General features: G+C 41.2%; 1 protein-coding gene across 1 annotated transcript; it reads right to left on the reverse strand.

Annotated features, from left to right (window-relative positions):
• Positions 1-915: 915 nt before the first annotated feature.
• On the reverse strand, positions 916-1,521 carry LOC109173535. Its single transcript, XM_019322774.1, has one exon. The coding sequence runs from the start codon at positions 1,519-1,521 to the stop codon at positions 916-918; it is 606 nt and encodes a 201-aa protein (XP_019178319.1).
• Positions 1,522-16,387: the final 14,866 nt, after the last annotated feature.

The following is a 16,387-nucleotide window of genomic DNA, read 5'->3' on the forward strand; positions in this document are numbered from 1 at the left end:
AGCTCAACAACTGTTTTCGGCAAGAATCATTCCGGCAGCTTCATTATGCCCGTATCTTATAGCATAGTGTAGCGGTGTCCAACCTGAATCATCAGTCATGCTACACAAGGAGATCTCCCTCTGCAACAATAATTTCGTGCATCATCAAATGGATATATATCAGTGATACAATTATATGAAAATTATTAGAGTAAAGGGTCGAGAGCAGAAAGGTAAGGAGAGAAAAAGACAATCTAGGATATATGCAATTAGCTAGGTTTAATAGGTGTACCCAGGAAATGATGTAGTTGCATGAAGCACATTTCGACCCACGGCTAATTGGAATCGACGCTCACTGCGTCAATTCCGTCACCTTATCCTGGTTCACCGTCCATCTCCATGACGGCGTCACCATCCTCATCTATGCCATTGGGGTCATCGTTATGGTGATCTCTTGCGTCGACCGCATCTTGCACAGGATCCACCGCGTCGATAGGCACATGCGTCACTCACTCCGTGCGAATCCCTCACTACAACATGTTTGTCTGCTTCTGCCGCCCTTCGTGAACCACTCCTCGCCGCACCCTGTAGATCGATGACCTTCTCCTTTCCCTTGGTTACGTTAGAGCTCATTACCTCCTTCTGCTTATCGATCTGTTTCTCAATGACAATCACGTTCGCCCTCCGTTGCTTCCTCCCAACACTTGTATGTTGGACAACATTCTTTGAGCTCCGTGGTGTCTCGGCGATGGTGTTTTCTCCCCCCACTGCACCTTCCGGCACAACAGACTCCACGTTCTCCGTTGGTTCCCTCTCATGTAGACCGTCCAGCGGTTCGAACCGTGATTTGCCCTGGCTCACTGGCGTCATCTCCTTGCGTTGTTTGCCTGGCTCTGGCTTTTGTGTATAGCATCTCTATGGCTTGGTGACCACCATCTATGAGCCATTGGGCTTTGAGGTTGCCTCCGTATCCACGGTGATCTGTACAGCCACTTCCTTATCTGCCATGGAAGGTCCCTTCTCGTTCCCATCTGGAGTCGCGCAGCTCTTCGTGGCCGGACAAGAATCTTGCGCATGGCCATATTTCCCACAACCGAAGCACACCAGATGCAATCCCTCGTAGGCTATGAATCGGCGCTTCCCCTCGAGAGTAAACATGGACAACAGCGGCTTGGTAATGTCTATCTCGACGCAGATCCGCGCGAATCTCCCTCCAGACGCCTGGCTCGTGGCATGATCCACCCGGAATGGACATCCGATCTTGTCACCAACTTTCCAGAGGAAGATCCCACTATAATACTCGATGGGGAGACATGGAAAGCGCACCCACACTAATACCTTCTCAGTTTTGTCTGTCATGGGGTCGAAGTTTGGCTCCCATTCCTTAACAATCAAATAATGATCGAGGATCATCCATGGCCCTTCGAATTTGGCGAAGTCGAGGTCATCCTTGGATCCAAACTTGACTAGAAAATAGTCATTATCAATCGCCACTATCTCAAAACTGCCTTTGGGCCTCCGTAACGCGCAGAGCTTTCGCATTAGGAAGGAGTACCCAACTTGTTTCCCCCATACCTTAATTATGAGAGCTTATCTCTACAGCTCCCTAATCGCCTCCTTCTCCTTCTTGGTGAGTCTGATGGTCGGGCACAGCGGGTCGTCTTCCTCCTCCATTGGCTCCTCGTCGGAAGAACCATCGTCGTCATCCTGATTTCCCAGAGAGGAGTCAACAATCGCCATCGCGTTCTTCGTAACAACATCTCCGAACGATCGCAAAGGTTGAGCTGCCCTAGGCTGGCCTACTGGGGCTTCGCACACCACCATCGCCTCAAGCGGCGTCTCTGGCACCATCTCAATAGGTGTCTCCGCGGGCACTGATGGCTCAGCCCCGCCGAGTTTCGACTTTTTGGTGCACCGTTCGAGCAGATCCTAGTCCTCCGATGACCGTTGTTTCGAGAGAGTTTTTTCCATCGTCACGTATATATTATTATATTATTATAACTAGTAGTTGTACCCGTGCGATGCACGACCATATATATAAGAAATAAAATATATAGTATCATATAATAATAATAAAAAAAAAAGATCATTATTATTGAAAATGTAATAAGACAAAAAAATGTCATTTTGTTGCATGAGGTATTAAATAAAACTTGTAAAAAATAATTTAATTAATTCAATTAGTAATCCACACTAAATAATCAAATCCAATCCAGAAAAAATAATAAAACGAAATTACAATTTGATATATTGTTCATCTGTAGTATGGGAATTTCTGTGAGGCCTACGCTACATTCATATATAAAAAGTAATTTAATAACAAAATAATGGGAAAATCAGTAATAAATACAATAATCAATAAGTATTTTTACAAAATACGGTGCAATTATGACTATTTATGGAACTTACCACAGTTGTATTCCATTGGTGTTGATATGCGATTATTATTGGATTATTCTTGGAACACTTGAAATAAATCTCTATTCACCAGATTACTTTGGGTAGTGTATGCACCTTGTTCTGTGCATGTTTTTTTGTTGCAGTGTGTGTTACCTAAATTAAAATTAGTTAATAAGTCCTTGGTTGTAAAATGCACCTAAATTATTTGTTATTGTTTGCTAACGTTGAATTTTTAACATTTTATGCAAACAACAAAATAAAATAATTAGAAAAAAATAAATAGCAAAATAAATTTGATTCGTAATTATATAATTATATTTTTTTTTCCAAAAAATTAGAGAACCAAAAAACTCAAAGCAATCTATTATTATGATAAATATGTACATGCTCGTAATAATGTTTTAGAATATGTTTTGAAAATATTTCTTCACATAAATATAACAAATAGGAGAAAAGGGTCAAAAAGACCCTTGAACTTTCTTCAAAAGGGCAATTAGGCCCTTAAACTTTATAAAAGTGCAATTACACATTCAAACTTGTGAAAATGAGTCAAAGAACCCCAATTTACCGGTAACCAACAGGTTACCAGTAAATTATTGATGTTGACCGCCGTTGACCATTGGTAATTACTGTTCGCCACCGTTCAAAACAAAAAAATAAAATAAAATAAAAATTCGGCGACTATTTCTACCGGAGAAGACAACGCCCGGTCATCTTCTCCCAGACATCTAGTCGCCTTCTCCATTAGAGAGGACAACCTGCCGGTCGACTTCTCCATTGGAGAGGGCGACCAGATCTGGTCGCCTTTTCCATCGGAGAAGACAACCGGTCGTTCGTCTTCTCTGGTTACCATCTGATTTTTTTTTTTAATTTTTGTATTTGCCGAAATTTTTATTCGCGGGATGTTACCAGAATCGTGAATGATTGGTTATTCCTGGTGAATAACCGGTTACTGGTGTTATATGCCTCAAAATGACAAGTTTGAGTGTGCAATTGCACTTTTGTAAAGTTCAAGGGCCTAATTGCCCTTTTGGAAAAAGTTTGAGGGTCTATTTGACTCTTTTCTCTATTAATAATATATTCATGAAAATGTTGAGACAAACCATTGGACATTTGCATGCTTTAAGTGATCGGATGAGAAATGTTAGACGTATTTGTCAACTAAGTTTATAAATTTTAATTGTATAAATTGTATTTTTAAATTAGTAATATTTTTTTAATAATAGGAAATGTTATAAAATGTAAATTATTTATTTATAAATATTTACGGGTGATTTCCTAAGAAAATTTTCATCCATTTACAAATCCCCAAAGAGTTTGTAGAAAAATTCAACAAACTCTTGAAGGAAGGAAAAATCTATGATATTCAACATGAAGTTACTATCTTTTATTTCCAGTGGATTGAACTAAATGACTCACCAGGCTAATCCTACATTTATTCTAATTTTATATTTTTGGAAGTGACAAAAGTGAATATCTCTAAATGAAACCAAAATATATACAATATAATAATTAAGTTTGAAGTGTATCATTTGAGATATTTGTTTAACTTAATTTGTGAAGTTAATGTTAAGAATTGATGAAGTTAATGTTATGCATTTATAAGAACACTTCATGGTGTTAAATAGAGTAACGATTGAACACTTTATTGCGTTTCGATATTATTAATAATATATTCATAAAAATATTGAGACAAACCATTGGATATTTGCATTTTTTAAGTCAGCCGAATTAGAAATGTTAGACCCATTTGTCAACTAAGTTTATATATTTTAGCTATATAAATTGTATTTTTAAATTAGTAATATTTTTTTAATGATAGGAAATATTATAAAATTTAAAATATTTATTTATTAATATTTACGGCTGATTTCCCTAGAGAATTTGCATCCATTTACAAATCACCAAAGAGTTTGTCGAAAAATTCATCAATAAACTCTTGAAGGAAGGAAAAGTCTATGATATTCACAATTTCGTTGTGCAAACGTATCGCATGAGGTTTAAGTCGTGCTAGCACAAGTACATTATGAATGCGAACAACAACACTTTGATTAGCGTTAGGGATCAAGATGAATCCGATTTTTCCAAACACATGTTCAAACTCAAGAATTTTTTGTCGTTGAAGGCTCCTGGAGGTGTGCATAGCAATCAACTAATTGGTAACTTTTTCTTACAATTACATTTTATTTGGGAGTTATTTGCATTTTCTTTATTATACTAATAATACAATCATTACTGTCTACTAGTGATATTATGTTTTCTTTTTATGCGAAGATGGCAAAATTGGTATACATCTACACAGAAAACATATCTTCTATACAAATGAATTAGGATAGCAATTGATTTATATAACTGAGATGCTCAAGAACGAGCAAATTTGCCTAATTTATACAAATTCTAAACACTGATATATATAATCTCCAAAGTTTTAGCACTGGATGCGTACATATACACATTAGCTATTAATTGAGCAATTATTTACTCGAATTCAAGCAAGGATAACATCAAAACATAATTGATCCAACCCATCTCTTGAATTGCACTATATAATATTTGATGTTATAATTTATATAATTATATATCGATTCAACTATTAAATTTTAACCAACCATGGTCCTTTCAAGAGGACCACGCTGGTTAAATTTTGAAAGTTGAAGGACCATGAGTGGTTAACTTGGACCATGAATGGTTAAATTTGAAAGTCGAAGGACCATAAATAGTCAATTTGAAAATTTAGGACTCAACATGACAAAACCACTATACTCGAAAGACCCCATGTGACATTAACTCTCTTAAAATATTATAACAAATTCATTTTGTGCATTGCACGGGTGAAAATACACGGTGTATATATATAATAAAATATAATATATATATATATATATATATATATATATATATATATATATATATATATATATATATTTGTGTGTGTGTGTGTGTTTATTTATTTGTATATATAATAAATAAAATATTATAATTTTTGGAATAAAGGTCAAATATGCCCTTCATCTCTTTACTTGTATGTAATTAAGTCCATATCTTCTTAAATTTGTGCAATTAGCTCAATTTTCACATAAACATAAGGTAATAGCATGTAAAATTGATTCTTAAAAAAAAAAAAAAAAAAAAAAAAAAAAAAAAAAAAAAAACTAGCTTGGTGGCCTTCTTCTCTGTCCAACTAGACGAAGAAGTCATGGCCTGCTTCTTCGTCCAACTGGGCGGAGAAGCCAAGCGGTGGTGTTTTTTTTTTTAATTTATTTTATTTATTAAATTATTTGAATTAAAAATATTTTAATTCTTTTTTAAAATTTAAAAAATAAAATTTACCTATAACTTAGATGTGACATGGAGTTGCAGCTGAGCCAAGCGCTAGTGATAAAGACGAAGGAAAGGTCGTGTAGTCACCGACCGATCCTTAGTTTATTTTTGCAAACTTGTGTCAAGTTAACTCAATCGGGAGCTCGGTCCCGTTTGTATCGGGCAACTTTTAGCTTGCCTTTTTAATGAATAGCCCGATTATTCTATGTCCTTTGCTTTTCTATTTCTTGCATTCCTGTACTTGTTTAAGCTTAATGCTCGTTGTGCTTATTTAAGCTTAACATTTCACGGTCATTAATCCGGCCGATTGGCTTTATTTCCCGATCATTAACCCGGCCGATTGGCCTTACTCTCTAGCCCCCACACTGCTGGATATACGAGGAATGAGTAAGTGCGGCAGTGGTTAAGAGGTTAGGATATGTTTGAGATTGCCCGGGCTTATGTCTTTTGACATTCTATCCCGATTGCTGTCGTCATCCGACCGTTCGCCGGATTTAGATTTTATCCAACGGGCATTGTGAACAGCCCGGTTAAAAATGTGAAGGACTTTTAAATTCATTAGGTTTTTACCCCCGCCGGTCGGTGCCAAGTGGGGGCTTTTACCCTTATCGGCTATAATCAAAATTTTAGATCCTGGTATTATCGGGCAAGTTTTAGCGACATTGTGGTCGTTGGGCTTTCGCCCGTCTCGATCATTGAGGCCGAGTCTTGGAAGTTGTGAGTCGATGAGTCGGTTAATTCACGATCAAAATCACCCTCCTGACTTGATTCAACAAATTATTTACTATTTACATTTCTTATTGAGTCGATCGAGCCCCCGTGTGCAGACGGTCGAGCAATCATCGATCGACGATACATATTTCAATCCCGTGTACAGACGGTCATACATATAAACATTATCTTATACACATAACAAAAAGATGGGCGTGCCCACTCGTAGGTTGAGCACCCACCCCATCTGTGAAAGTGTGAAGGGTTTCATCTATTTCATAACATAGAACTGTACAGATTACAATAATTTATACTGGAAAACTAGTTATAACCTAATGGGCCCACTGCAACGGGCCTAGGGTTTCAACACTCCCCCTCAAGCTGGAGAGTATAGATCATAAGCTCCAAGCTTGTTACAAATATATTCAACTCTAGGAGCTCTAAGGGATTTCGTCAAGATATCAGCTAACTGATCTGCAGAATTGACGAAGCTAGTTTTAATACATCCTGACACAATCTTCTCTCTAATGAAGTGGCAGTCAACCTCAATGTGTTTAGTCCTTTCATGATAAACAGGATTTGACGCGATGTGTAGAGCTGCTTGATTGTCACATATCAACGTCATTTGGGCAACATTGCCACATTGCAATTCTTGTAGGAGGTGTTTAAGCCACATAAGCTCACATGTGGCAAGCGCCATGGCTCGATATTCTGCTTCAGCACTGGACCTAGCAACCACATCCTGCTTCTTACTTTTCCAAGATATGAGATTACCTCCAATGAGAATACAATAACCTAAAGTAGAGCATCTGTCAAACGGGCAACCAGCCCAATCTGCATCACAATACCCAACAACTTGTGAATGTCCTCTATCTTCATATAATAAGCCTTGTCCTGGTGCTCTCTTGATATACCTTAGAACACGAACAGCAGCATCCCAATGAGAATCACAAGGTGTCTCAAGAAACTGACTCAACACACTAACTGCGAAGGAGATATCCGGTCGTGTGATCGTGAGATAATTCAGTTTTCCAATTAATCTCCTATATCGCTCTCGGTCAGGCAATGGCTCCCCCTGTCCTGGTAGGAGTTTAACATTCGGATCCATTGGATTATCAACCGGTCTACTGTCCAGCATGCCAGTTTCCTCTAAGATATCCAAGGCATACTTCCTTTGAGAAATAACAACACCACTGCTAGATTGAGCCACTTCAATTCCCAGAAAGTATTTCAGCTTACCCAAATCCTTAGTCTGGAACCGACTAAAGAGATACTCCTTCAACTGAAATATGCCCTCTTGATCACTCCCTGTAATAACAATGTCATCCACATATACTACAAGGTATATGCATTTCTCATTAGAATGACGATAGAAAACAGAATGATCAACTGCACTTCTTATCATACCAAACTCACACACCACAGAACTAAACCTTCCAAACCAAGCTCGTGGAGATTGCTTTAAACCGTATAAAGAATGGCGAAGTTTACATACCATACCAGACTCCCCCTGAGCAACAAACCCAGGTGGTTGCTCCATATAAACCTCCTCGTGAAGATCACCATGAAGAAAGGCATTCTTGATATCCAGCTGGTGTAAGTCCCAATGATGAATGGCTGCCAAAGACAAAAGTAAACGAACTGAAGCAATTTTAGCAACCGGGGAAAAAGTATCAGTTTAATCCAAACCAAAAATCTGAGTATAGCCTTTCGCCACCAGACGAGCCTTAAGACAATCAATTGCGCCATCAGGGCCCACTTTCACCGTATAAATCCATCTACAACTAACCACAGTTTTACTAGGAGGAAGAGGAACCAACTCCCACGTGCCACTAGACTGGAGGGCCTCCATTTCTGTTAACATGGCTTGACGCCAACCTGGATCCGAGAGAGCCTCACGAGTGGATTTGGGTATAGACACAGAAGATAAGTGAGAAAGAAATGCAAAGTAAGGGGACGAGACACGGTGATAACTCAGAAAGGTATATATAGGATGGGGGTTTCGAGTAGAACGTGTACCTTTTCGAACAGCAATAGGTGCCTTAGTGAGATCAGTGTCAGATTGCAGTGGAAGAGGTGGAACCGCAGCCGGAGGATCGGACAGCACTGGCAAGTCACTAGGGACCTCAGGAACTGCAGGGCGAGGACGCCGGTGATAAACCTGAAGGGGCGGGTTAGGAACAGTCGGTTGAGCTGGAGGAACAGTTGACTGGACAAGAGGAAGTGGACCAAGATAAGGTACGGGGAGCACCTTAGAGACAGGGATCGTGTCTCCTGATGAGGACTGGAAAAATGGTGTGGACTCAATAAAGGTGACATCTGCGGACACAAAGTGACGCTTTAGTGCTGGAGAATAACACCTATAACCCTTTTGGACACGGGAATAACCCAAAAAGACACACTTGACTACTTTAGGATCTAATTTGGATCGACCTGGAGTCATGTCATGAACAAAACAAACACACCCAAAAACACGAGGATGAATAGGGAAAGGATCAACAGAAGGACACACAATCGAATATGGGGTGTCATTGTTAAGAGCAGAAGATGGCATGCGATTGATCAGGTAACAAGCAGTAAGGATAACATCAGCCCAGAATTGGGAATGAACATGGGAGTGTAGCAACATAGTACGGGCAATTTCTACTAGATGTCTATTCTTATGCTCAGCCACCCCATTCTGCTGAGGTGTGTAAACACATGACCTTTGATGTAATATACCACGAGATGTCATATATGACTGAAAAGGATGAGAGAGATATTCTTTAGCATTATCACTACGCAAAACACGAATGAGTTTGCCAAATTGAGTTTGTATTTCAGCACAAAAAGTTTGAAAAATCTGAAACAATTTAGAACGATCTTTCATAAGGAAAACCCAAGTGCACCTTGAATAATCATCAATAAAGGTTACGAAATAACGAAAACCCAAAATAGAGTTGACACGACAAGGACCCCATATATCTGAATGAACTAAATCAAAGAGGGACGCAGCCCGATTATTGACTCTTCTCGGAAAAGACTGACGTGATTGCTTTCCAAGATGACACGACTCACAATCAAAAGACTCAATAGAAAGACCTGGGACCATCCGTTTTAGTTTAGAGAGACTAGGATGACCCAAACGACTATGAATAAGTAAAGGAGACTCCGTAGAGGCAGAAGCAGCAACATCACCACCCCGCATGTAATAAAGGCCCTGTGACTCATTGCCGGTGCCAATCACTCTCCCCGTACTGCGATCCTGCACAACAACCGAATCAGCACAAAAGGCTATGGAACAATTAAGAGTACGGGTAATTTTACTCACAGAGATAAGGTTGAAGGGACTGTTAGGGACATATAAAACAGACTCCAAAGAAAAAGACGATATAGGGGAAGCCTGACCAACACCAATTGCTAGTGTTTGATGACCATTAGCTAAGGTGACCATGGGTAAAGTCTTAGACTTAGACACATTATGCAAAAGAGAAAGGTTACCGGAAATATGATCTGAAGCACCTGAGTCCAATATCCAAGAATTTGGAGTATTGGTGTGTGAAAGACAAACCAAAGATGAAGTACCAGTATTAGGTGTGGAAGATTCAAGGCGGGAAGCTGCTTTAAGTTGGAGATACTCTTCATATTCCCTAGAGGTCATCTCAACTGGGGTAGAGGTTGGCTCATGAGTCTGACTCTCGGATGCAACGGCCTGGACCAGAGACTTGTAAATAAGATAAAGTTTAGGGTCAATAGACTGCCACAACATATTGCACAATAATGCATCTGACTTTTCCCAATCTGATTTCTTCGCTTCTTCAACTTCCCCAACCTTTTTGGTTAGATGATCAGACATCCCCTGGCCTTTGAACCAGAGTTTCACAGACGCGGCCCACGAAGTGTAGTTTTCACTCCCAACCAATTTGTCCATAGTAATGGTGGGATATATAAGAGGTAAAGGAAGCCATAGAGATTACCCACAAAAAATAACACACTGTCTGTTTCTCTCTGACCGGCGGTGGCCGGAGAACGGCGGCGGCGAGGAAAACAGCCAACACTCCCGGAAGCGCCTCGTCGAGACGAATCCAACGGTGGTGGCGGTGTCGCGATCGGAGGCCGGAGGAGAGAGATCTGGCCGGAAAAGTGAGCGGCAGTCCAGCGACGGCGGCGGCGCGTGCGGCGGAGATCGGCGACCGGATTCCTGCTGTAGGCTCGCGACGACGGTCCGGTAACCCCTGTGGTGTTAGTTTGGAAGAAAAACCACTAGGTGGACGTCGGAACAGTAAGACAGTCGTGACGGCAGTGTGTCTCCGGTGGCAGCAGCGGCGGCGACGGCGGTGGGAGGGAGGAAAGAGATTATTTAGGGTTTAGGCTCTGATACCATGTGAAAGTGTGAAGGGTTTCATCTATTTCATAACATAGAACTGTACAGATTACAATAATTTATACTGGAAAACTAGCTATAACCTAATGGGCCCACTGCAACGGGCTTAGGGTTTCAACACCATCCAAACATACACACGAAATTTAATGGCGATTCAACACCAAATTCTCTGAATTCCAAGTTCCCTCGATCGTTCTCCCCGTAGTTGTTTCTAAACGATAAGTGCCCGGGCGAACGACCGATGTGACGACGTACGGTCCTTCCGAATTCTGAGCCAATTTTCCTCCTTCTAGAGGTTGACTTGCTTCTCGTTGACATAAGATGTAATCTCCAACCTGGAAGTATCGCGGCTGGACCCGGACGTCTTTGGTGCCCTTTACTCGCTGTTGATATTCGGCCATGCGTAGAGCGGCGACCTCTCTCTTCTCTTCTACACCATCTAAGTCCACGGCCAAAGACTGCTCGTTCTTTCCGCATTGTAAGACCGCTCTCTAGCCGTCGGGATCCAAGCCTCGATCGGCAACCGGGCTTCAGCGCCGTAAACCAGAGCGAACGATATTTCTCTTGTTGCCTCCCTGGGAATCGTGCGATATGTCCAGAGCATGAACGGGAGTTCTTCGGCCCAACTACGGCTGGCTGAATGTAATTTCTTCTTTAGTCCTTCCAAGATTGTCCGATTTGCATTTTCCACTTGACCGTTCCCTTGTGGATAAGCCACTGATGATCAGATCGAAGTTGTCCCGATCGTCGCCAAGAAGTTTTGGAAATAAGTTGCTCACAAATTGCCGGCCGTTGTCACTTATCAACTGAACAGGGACGCCAAAGCGGGAAACCACATTTCGCCATAAGAATCGGGCACATTGTTGGGAAGTGATCGTGGCCAGCGGCTCGACTTCGATCCATTTAGAAAAATAGTCGATCGCGACGATAACAAAATGTCAACATCCAGACAATTGCGGAAAAGGCCCTAGAATGTCCGCCCCCCATCGAGCGAATAGAATCGCAGTCGTGACCGGCTGATAAAACATCGTTGGACGACCAGGCATCCGGGCGTAAAATTGGCACGTTTCACAACTTTTAGCGAGTTTCCCGCAATCTAGTTGAATGGACGGCCAATAGTACCCGATCACCATTATTCGACGAGCAAGCAATCGTCCTCCTTGATGCGACGAGCATAATCCTGAGTGTAGTTCATTCATGACCAATTCTGCTTCAAAAGAGTTGAGGCATCGCATCAAAGGGCCACCGTACGATCGCTCGCCGGTATAATCGCCCGTCCAGCACCTGAAACCTTGGTGGCTTTTCGAGCCCGTTGTGGGTCGCTCGGTAAACGGTCATGCTGTAAATATTCCATCTGTGTTTTAACTGATTTGGGTGGATTTCCCAACTCAACCGGGAGAACGATTTTTCCTTTTGGGTGGATGGTATCCTCGGTAAATCCGAACAAGGGTGCTCCGAACGGAGTTAGCTCCCGACGATCGAGCTTCAGCTTTTCGAAAACGTCCAAGTAAAGGACGTTCACGCTACTCCCGGTGTCGAGGGCAAAAGTGATCGGCTCCATTTTCTATCGTTTGCCGGTCTCTCGAGATTCCATGATCGCGACCGAGCAGGGTTCTCGGGCTCGTGAAGCATCTTCTAAGCCTCCAAATATAACATGGATGGTCGGCTTAGACGTTTGACGATAACCAGACTTAGGATCGGGATCTCTCTGATCCTAGTCTGGTCGAGCAGAGCGCTCGGAGCGTCGATGGTCTCTTCTATCTCCCGATCTTTTGTTTTCTTCTCTCTTTCTCACACACTTGTCCAATTTTCCGACTTGTAGGAGATCTTCTAGCAGTTGTCTTAAGGTCGTGCATTCTTTGGGTTAGGAGCTGCCAATCGGGGAGGTGAGAGATTGAGGTTTAGGTCGATTATCTGACCTGGATGCTGCGTGTAGTTGTGGTCGGAAGAGCTAGCTTCTTCGTCCTCCGCTGCTTGATACATGAACGGATACATGGTGATTGGGGTCAGATACGCGTCTACAATGATTTTTCGTACCAGTCCCCACAGATGGCGCCAAAATGATAGTACTAATACCCACGTGTATATGGTCTACGTACTGAATGAGAACTGATAATAATAATAATAATAAAGGGGTATTTTATTAATGAGAAGGTGACCTAATACAATTTAAATGGCTATCCCGATGGCCGATTGACTGCGGTCAGGCAGCTCTGTAAATAGCCTATTGATCGTCCAAAAGTCCTCCTCACTATAGCCGCCGTGGATATTTATAGCTGTTAGCCAAGAACAACTCTCCGGGCTACCGGCATGTAATCCACGTAGCCTCCACGTGCCCAAACCTGGTGAGCACTCCATGTTAACGCCTATTGTCGCCACGTGCCCCTCTCTAAAGATACGGCCTCCCCGTAGAGCAAAGGTACGGCGTTCGGGAAAAACAGCGCTCGAGTCCAACCGTCCTCAAGCAGGGACGCAACATAGATTCACTCGGATGACCGATACCGACCAGAAGCCTATAACGATGCTCGGGTCAATGTGACACCCCGAAATCTGAATTTGATTAAGGGATTAATTAAGTAATTAATCCTATTTCAATTGGTAATTTAATTCCTAAAAATCCTGAAAATTCAATAGTCGGGGACTAGTACGTAATTGACAAATGACAAGTCAACCCCAAAGTCAAAGTTGTACCTTAAGCTTTGTAAGGAGTTCCCTTGTTCCCTTACACCTCTTCATGTTAGTAAGGGTATTCTTGACTTTTCACCTTGTGTTAGTATTGTAAGCTAACCTAGTAGAACACCCTCATTTCTCTCCTTACACTTTCCAAATTCTAGCTCTACCTTCTCTCTAAAAAGGTAGATAGCTTTTTTTCCAAGCCAAGTTGAAGCTTTGTCAAAACTTCAAGAATTGTCTCCAAGATTCTACCTTTCATACATTTGAGCATCTAGGAGGGTAAGATCTATGTTCATCTTGTGTTTTTAGTGTTTTCTAAGGTGTCTTTTCCTAAAGATAGAATCTTTATAATCTTTTGGTGTGTTCTTGAAGTGGGTTTGGAAGGTGAGCTTTGTTAGGAGCTTGGTGAGGTGTTAAGAGAAGGTTTTTGTCTTCAAGTGGTAACTCATGCTCTACAAAATCTATTTTGCTTACCTATGTGATGATTTCTTGGATTCTACATGTCTTTTGCTATGAAATGTGAGTGTTTATGCATTGTCTTGTGAAAATGCATATCTAGAGCTTGTGTTTAGGGTTCATTTATGCCATTGCTTGGCTATTCCTTTGATTCAAGTCATTTTGTTGTATTTGGTGAGATTTGGCATGTTTGGACTTGAATTTGAGCTTGGAGTTGAAAATCCCCGAAGGGATTATTTGTGCAGATATACGTACCCGTGGGCGGAACGACGGGTAGAGGTCCAACCCACCGCCCACCCGCGGGGTATAAGAGGCCGGTGGGTATGTACCCGCGCGCAGAACCACGGGTAGGGGCCTACCCGTGGGTCCACCCGCGAGGTACACCTTGGTGTGTATTCGGGATTTGTTTCCCGTGATTCTTTTGACTCGGTATTTGGTCTTTTGACTTCCCGATGTTCTTTTGTGGAACTATTTGAGCGTCTTCTTGATGTTTCGTATGTCTAGAACTATATGGTAGGAATCCATGTAGGTTTTGGTGTCTTGAATCGTGCTAAGTGTTCAACATCGTGTTTCGTTGAACAGTGATGGGTCTTGTGTGTTCTTCGGAACTACGTTTGGTTTATCCGTTTGGTAAGCATGCGAGTTCGGTTTTTAAATGCTAGCGCGTGTGTTGTTTGTACCTTCTAATTGTTGATGATAACTTGTGTTATTCACCGTTGTTGTTGGACTGTGATCCATTCATTAATTGAGTATGGTTTCATATCTTCGTTGTGATCCGTTGAATGATTCCTGTTGAGGTGTGATGTGTGTGTGGCTTTACCTGGATTGCACGATTAGTGGTATGGGACACTAGTCACCAAGGTATTGCAGTGGTCCTCGTGGTGGCCATGACGTGATTATGGAGTTGTGACCTGTGTGTCAGGTTCACGTATTTCTTGGGAGGCGTGTGTCGCTGTGTGTGTGATCGGTACCCTCGTGTACTATGAATTGGTGGTCTTGTTGGTGGTTTGTTGGTGGGGGACGACGGTCCCAGGAGGGAAAAGGTTGGACTAAGAAGTACAGGGGTCCTGGAGGTAACGGTTGGAACTAGATATAAGGTTGGGGTAGCCATAAGGTTGGAACCGGGCATAAGGAAGGCATATCAACTCGTGATGGGTGATGTCATGAGGGCTTGTGTAGCCGTTGTCATGAGTTCTCTTCTTGTGACGTGTGTAGTCACAAAGACATGTGTTGCCTTGGCATGTGTTGCCCTTGGGTGTGTCCTATTTCCTTTGAGTTGTGCACGTCGGGTGTTAATCTATTGTGTGATGATAGATTATGCCTTGAGACTTCTTGTGAGTCGTCGTTGTTCTTTGTGGTCTTGGGATGTGTTCCCGTGTTCTTGTTGAGAGTGTTTGAGTCTTGTGTTGACTACTTCTCTTGATTTTGAACTTATATATATGTATCCCGTTTCGAAAATGGCTTTACAAACTTATATCTTATCTATGTATGATATTTCACATGTATTGGTGGGTTACCAGCATTATTCGCTGACCGAGCGTCATCCCATGTTTTATGTGTTTTTTTTCAGGTGATGTTTAGACGAGTGCGCGGTTTAGTGCCAACTAGTGTAGCTCCTCCCTTATGTTTTGTGGCCTGTGAGCCAGTTTAGACTTAGTATTTTGAGATATTGGTTTTAGATTTTGAACAATGCAGATGTTGCCTGTGCGTTCACCCATGGGTGAGCGTGGCATAACACCCCTTACTTCCAGTTTATATATATATATATATATATATATATATATATATATATATATATATATATATATATATATATATCTTTCAGTCTTCCGCTGTGTTTGATGTTTTGGTTTAGATATCTGCATGTTTAAGGCTTTAAATAGTATGGAATTTAGCTCACACACAATCAGTACGGAGAACATTTTAGGGCGGTCGGGATATATCCTACCAGCCACAAAGTAGAAAAGGAGCTGATAGTTTTGAATCGATCTTAATTTATTTCTTTAATTTCTTTAATTTTCGTTTTATCATAAGATCAGATCAATGTGTATTCGAAAAGTGTATTTATATGAATAATTAATGCGTTGAACCTCTACAATGCTAATTATTCGGAACAACTTCCCACAACTTGGGGAAACCAAAAAGGTTGCTAATTATAGCTTTAGTATTCCATTCAAATACAAAAAACATTTATTTCTTAGATTCTAGTAGCAAATAAATCTGAATAATTCAACTGCAATATTCACATTGACAAAACGACAAAGTTTTGACTGGGCTGGAAATTGAAGCCATGTGATTGGCTGAAATCTTATGGCTTTAATATATAGTAGGAAAATGTGCTGATAGTTTTGAATTGATTTGAATCGATCTTAATTTATTTCTTTAATTTTCGTTTTATCATAAGATCATATCAATGTGTATTCGAAAAGTGTATGTATATGAATAATTAATGCGTTGAACCTCTACCATGCTAATTATTCGGAA

This window comes from Ipomoea nil, unplaced genomic scaffold (assembly GCF_001879475.1).
Source record: "Ipomoea nil cultivar Tokyo-kokei standard unplaced genomic scaffold, Asagao_1.1 scaffold0482, whole genome shotgun sequence".
Taxonomy (NCBI): domain Eukaryota; kingdom Viridiplantae; phylum Streptophyta; class Magnoliopsida; order Solanales; family Convolvulaceae; genus Ipomoea; species Ipomoea nil.

What these genes read in the sequence shown, in the direction of transcription:
- LOC109173535 (XM_019322774.1), bottom strand. Translation starts at nt 1,521, where the DNA reads ATGCGAAAGCTCTGCGCGTTACGGAGGCCCAAAGGCAGTTTTGAGATA.